Below are 6,000 nucleotides of genomic sequence, written 5' to 3' on the forward strand. Positions count from 1 at the left end.
CACTAAAATTCCACAAATCCCTCATTGTCTATATCACACACAAAAATCGTACAAAAAGCAAAAGTGAATAATAAATATTCCTTTTTAATTATTAAAATTTAAGGTTAATTAATTAACACTTAATAGGAGAAAGATGTTTATCCAAGTATCTAACAGGAAACAGAACATGATATGTGCTGTGGTAGCAGTTTTTGAAAACTACCCCGCAGTCATACAGGTGTGGTGGCACATGCTCTGCTACTGTGGAGGCCAAAGCAGGAGGATTGCAAGATTGAGACCGGTCTCACCAATTTAGCAAGACCCTGACTCAAAATAAACAATTAAAAGGGGTGGTATAAGCACCCCTTGGTTCAATCCCCAGTACCACAAAAATTTTAAATAAATTAAAAAATAAAAAAGTACCCTGGGGGCTTGGGATGTGGCTCAAGTGGTAGGGTGCTCGTCTGGCGTGCGTGAGGCACTGGGTTCGATCCTCAGCACCACATAAAAAAATAAAATAAAGATATTGTGTCCATCTAAAACTAAAAAAAAAAAAAAAATTAAAAATAATAAAGATAAAAAAGTACCCTGTAACTGAGTGTGGTGGTACATACCTGTAATCCCACTACTGAAGGCTAAGGGAGGAATAAGGAAAGTTCAAGGCCAATCTGGGCAATTTAGGAGATTATCTTAAAATAAAAAGGGCTAGGGATGTATTTTAGTGGGTTTAATCCCTAGAACCACACACACAAAAAAATAGTGCCCTGAAAAACTGAGACAGGTGAGATTAATTTTATTTTAGGAAGTGCTGGTATCATAATAAAAGAGCTGGATTTTGAGGAATGAACAGAATATAGATAGAAAATATGCAGGTAAGGTCTATAGGGCAATAAGAAGAAAATGTCCATTTTGGCCAAAGTTTTATGAAAAGCTAGATGTTGTAGGACAGAAGAGACAGGGAGCGGCTTGTTCTCTAGACAGCAGGAAACCATCAGTGTTGATCAAAGTGAGAGATGTGATGTAATCTACATGCCAGAGCAGGTGAGAAGAACTCCTATAGAATTTAGAAGTTAATTCTATATGTAGAAAAGTAGGAGGTTTCAAAGAGGTCCCAGATTTTTTAGCTCAGATGCCAAAGATGCCATCATAAAGTAGGTACAAGGAGCAATTTTAGAGTAACAGGCAGGAGATAATATTGTGTTTTGTGACCATTTTGAGATGTACCCCTACTGTATCAAAATAGTGTTTGAAATACTTGTCTGAAGCTCAAGCCTATAAATGGAGACTTGGAATAATTACCATTATTGTGGATCAGTGAAGAATAGTGTGCTCAGAACCTCATCATCAAAGAGTGGAGAGAGAGAACTTTGGGGGATACATTTGAATTCAGGCTAAAGAAAAGAGGAGTAGGTGTTTGAAAGTATGGGGGAAGAGAATTTCTACAGGAAAGAGCAGTAACACATATGTCAGAGGATTAAAGAGAAGAGAGGCCAGGAGGGAACTGTCCAGTATTAAGCCATCTCTGACCTTGGTTGTTTGGGAAGGAAAAGCCAAACTACAGTGGGCCATGTGACGTAGATGGAGAGAAAGTAGAGAGTGGAATACAGATCTTTTTTAAAAAAAAGTTTTGGTGAAGAGTAGAAGTCTCATTTTTAGATGGGAGAAAGACCTGTGGTGAAGGGAGGATGCAATGGAAAAAAGATAATTGAGAGGAGGAAGTCTGGAGGATCATATAGTAGAATTAAGACAATAGATGAGTTGTACTAACGTAGGAGAAAATACTTGGGATCAAAATAAAAGAGAATAGGTGAATGTAAACAGATGTCAGGGTAGAAAAGAGAGTATTTATTTGAGAGCTTATATTAGATGCTTTTTCAGTAAAGTAGGAGATGTGATTATTTGATAAGAATGAAAGGGGGGGGGGGTGGTTCAGCGGTAGAGCACTGGCCTCGCTCGCCTCGCTTGTGTGAGGCCCTGGGTTCCATCCTTAGCACCACATAAAAATAAAGAAAAAAGATTGATGGCTAAGCAGTGAAATAGTCCATGCAACACTGTTTTATAGCCATTCAGCCTGGTTAATTCACTTGCTTTAGAGATAGAAAAAGTGGGTAGTAATATGACTTATCCAGAAAGACCAGGGGCTTGGTATCCTATGAAGTATGGAGTGTACTGAGAGGGGAGGTGGAGGTGCTGGCATCCTAAGTACCTAGGAGGGACTGAGGGTTTAGAGCATCACAGGTACCCTGCTTTTAGATGATTCCTTGTGCTGTTGCATTTGAGGCAAGAATGGAAAGTAAGGTGTGGCAGAGGGATGTAGTGTCACAGAAAACTGTAAGCACTTCACTGTGTTATAAAATCAAACACTTTCATGCTTTGATTTTCTGTGTGTGTGTGGTACCAGAGTTGAACTGAGGACCATTTGCACGCTTCTTTTCTGAGTGACTACATTATAAAGTTGAAGGTTCTCTGTATGGATGATTTGTGGAACAGTGAGGCCAAGGCCTTCAAGTGTTTAAAGGCAGGAAGTGGGTTTGAGGGAGATGGGAAAACTGTGAGCCAGACTCAACGCAGGAGGCTTCCAGGAGGAAGTTTGTTCTTATATTCATATTCAGATCCTTCCAGGCCTATCTTAGGCATGTGCTTTCTTTCAGATGGTTAGTTGTATATAATTCCTTATTAAAGGCACAAAATAGTTTATGCTATGGATTTAGCATTTCATTTTCTAATGAGGGAATGGTAAAAGTGAGACTTGATTGTCAGTTACTATGCACGTACCAAGTCTTCTTGGTATATGTACTGTAACTTCTAAACTTCTACATTCCCTAGTGCTTTGTTTTATTTAAATATCAGAAAATGTAAACCATTTTCATGGAAACTAGATAATAATCAGAAGCTATCATTTCAGTATATGATAATCATCATAGGATATGTTATGAAATTTCTATTAAAGCCTCATTTTTATTTTAATTTTTTTTTTTAGTTGTTGATGGACCTTTATTTTATTTATTTATTTTTATATGTGACACTGAGAATTGAACCCAGTGCCTTACACATGCCAGGCAAGTGCTCCACAACTGAGCCACAAACCTAGCCCTCATTTTTCTTTCATATCTCTTTATTATAGAAATAAAAATGTGACTTCAGCTTACCTATGTTCCTACTTGGATTTCATTAATGACATTTTAGTGAGGATTTAATTTCTGACTTATGTTGCTGTTGACTAATTTAACTTTATCTCAAACAGGAAATGATGGATGTCAAGCAATTCATTGATAAACTCCTACCTCCGGTTGATTGACGTCACTAAGAGGCCTTGTGTAGACGTACACCAGCATTCATTGCAGTAGAGTCTAAACCTTTTCCCATGCTCAACTTTAAAACTTCTAATGTTTGCAGTGTTGAAATGTTTTGCAGATACACACCAATGATACAGACAAAATAATGGCTCCTCGTGGGAAACCTAGGATCTTTTAAGTTTCTATATATGTATTTGTATACGATGATCCAGACTACACTAGTATTAAAATAGGTGAAGCACCTAGCTTCTTTTTCTTAAACGTAATTCAGCAAAATAAAATACTACAACCAAATTTTTTTATCATCATTTGAAAATTACTAGTATGCTTGACAAAAATTTGTTTCAGTATAAACAAGCAATCAAGATATAAACAATTTGTGCATGCTGTGACTTGGTCTATGGATTTATTCCAAAATTGCTTAGTCACCATGCAGTATCTGTATTTTTTAATATATATATATTCGTATATACATAATGATGGTAATACATAAAATTAGATGGTGTTACATTATTCCTGATAGTAGGGATAATGCTTATAAGTGTCAACAGAGAATAGTGTTGCTCTTTTCAATTAATTGTACTTTTATTGGGGGGACCAGGCTGTTCTTTTCCTTGATATTATTTCTATTTAATATTCTTTTCTCTCGAGAAAAATAAAAGTCCTTTCTTTTTTGATTGTCCTTTAGTAGCAGACCAGTTATTGCTTCATTGCCACAGACATCTGAATCACTGACATAGGATATTTAAGATCAATGTATGCTTTAAAAGAAATTGAACATTATTTAAACTTCCTGTACTACATATTTCAAAAACTAGACCTTAGTCCAAATTTAGACCTGTTTAGTTATTAGAATATTCAATCAATAAGAACAATTCTGTCTGTACTTTTATTTTTTTCTGTAAACAACTGAAAGACTAATTAGGTCATATTTTGGCATTTTCTGAAATATTTGAGATTGATCTTAAAAACTGGTTTCTAAAATGATTGGATCTTGGGGCTGGGGATGTGGCTCAAGCGGTAGTGCGCTTGCCTGGCATGTGTGCGGCCCGGGTTCGATTCTCAGCACCACATACCAACAAATATGTTGTGTCCGCCGAGAACTAAAAAATAAATATTAAAAAATTAAAAAAATTAAAAATTAAAAAAAAATAAAATGATTGGATCTTATAGCATACAGTTTAGATTTACTTTTTCTCTCTATATATATATGTTTGAAACCAACTACTACAGAAAATGAGCTGTCCATTAGAAAAAGTTGCTTTATTTTTGTCTGCCGGTGTACTTATTTGAAATTTTCACTTGAGTCAAATGATTTTTAAAATTATGCCTGTAATCCCAGCAACTCTGGAGGCTGAGGCAGGAGGATCACAATTCAAGGCCAGCCTCACCAACTTAGAGAGACCCTAAGCAATTTAGCAAGACCCTGTCTTCAAAATAAAAAATAAAAAGGGGTGAGGATAAAGCTCAGTGGTAAAGTACCCCTGGGTTAAATTTTCAGTATCAAAAAAGCAATTCTTTGGTTAATATGCATCAGAATTTCCAGATTACTGATAAAAATTATTTGAAAACAAATTTATAGGTAATAAAAATTAATCAGACCTCCCTATATATATGATGTAGTACCCTCACAATTTAGTATATTGCAAAAATGTATGATTAATATTTCTGAACTGTTAATTTGTTTTCTGTACTCCAGCTGACCAAAACAATGTTAAGAATGCATCTTTATAAATGGGTGCTAATTGATAATGGAAATAATTTCATAATGGACAATATAGGATGTTAATAATGAAGCCATATGTTTATGTCTGGATTTGAAAATTTTAAACAATCATTTACCTAAGTCATTTTTATTTTAACTTGAAGAACAAAAACTGTTTAATTTCAGTTATGCAAATCAGTAAGATCTTATTTATGGCAAGAAATATTCCGTTGAAATGTTGTGCTGTAACATGGGAAAATGTCGGTGTTTTTCACAGTTTCTATAAATGTGAAATAAAATTTAATTCTGACTTTTCTGTGACTTTTTTTTTTTTTTAGTAGTAGTTTAACATTTGGGCTTATCTTGAAATAGGTGTCTGAAATGCATAGGAGGAAGATAACAATGTAATTACAAGAAAAGCATTGGGAAACAAACTCTGATGTTGGTGTTACTGACTTGGAATGGAACCAGGCCTGAGAAATAATCTGATGTTATTTAATTTAATCTAAAAGAAAAACAAACACCCACATTTGGCTTTCAGACTTCCTAACTTGTTTAAAAAGTTCTATTTGGTGTTTTCCTTTTGTCTTTTCCTTTAATGCAGTATTCACTGGAACTTTTAAATTAGGATCACAAATCAGTTATCCAAATATTCCTATCATCCAAATAGATCTTGTCAGCTGGGTGTGGTGGTGCTTGATTATAATACCAGCCACTTGGGAGGCTAAGGCAGGAGGATCAAAGTTCATGTCAGTCAGCCTCAGCAACTGAGCAAGATCCTATCTCAAAAAAAGAGTTGGGGATATAGCTCAGTGGCAGAGCACTCCTAGATTCAATCCCTAGCACTTCTCCACCCCTGCCTCCCAAAACAGTTTTTCTCTTTCTAGTTCACCATTGGCATCTAACTTTTCCCAGTACTGGAATATTTTCTGTTATAAATAGTCTTTTAGTTTCTGCTTTTGAATACTTAAAAGTGACCAGTGTACCTTTTGTTTAGTCTGTTAAAATTTTACATAGTTC

The 6,000-nt window shown here is 35.3% G+C and overlaps 1 protein-coding gene across 5 annotated transcripts in view; it reads left to right on the forward strand.

The window, feature by feature from the left end:
• Lypla1 (lysophospholipase 1) overlaps positions 1-5,290 on the forward strand; it is a 34,353-nt gene extending 29,063 nt beyond the window's left edge. For all 5 annotated transcript variants that reach the window (XM_078017168.1, XM_078017169.1, XM_078017170.1 and 2 more), the window contains one exon: positions 3,224-5,290. In XM_078017168.1, coding sequence (XP_077873294.1) covers positions 3,224-3,277 — 54 coding nt within the window. In that variant the 3' untranslated portion in view covers positions 3,278-5,290. The remainder of the gene's footprint in view (positions 1-3,223) is intronic.
• The last annotated feature ends 710 nt before the right edge of the window (positions 5,291-6,000 follow it).

The sequence above is a fragment of the Ictidomys tridecemlineatus genome, chromosome 7 (genome assembly GCF_052094955.1).
Source record: "Ictidomys tridecemlineatus isolate mIctTri1 chromosome 7, mIctTri1.hap1, whole genome shotgun sequence".
Taxonomy (NCBI): domain Eukaryota; kingdom Metazoa; phylum Chordata; class Mammalia; order Rodentia; family Sciuridae; genus Ictidomys; species Ictidomys tridecemlineatus.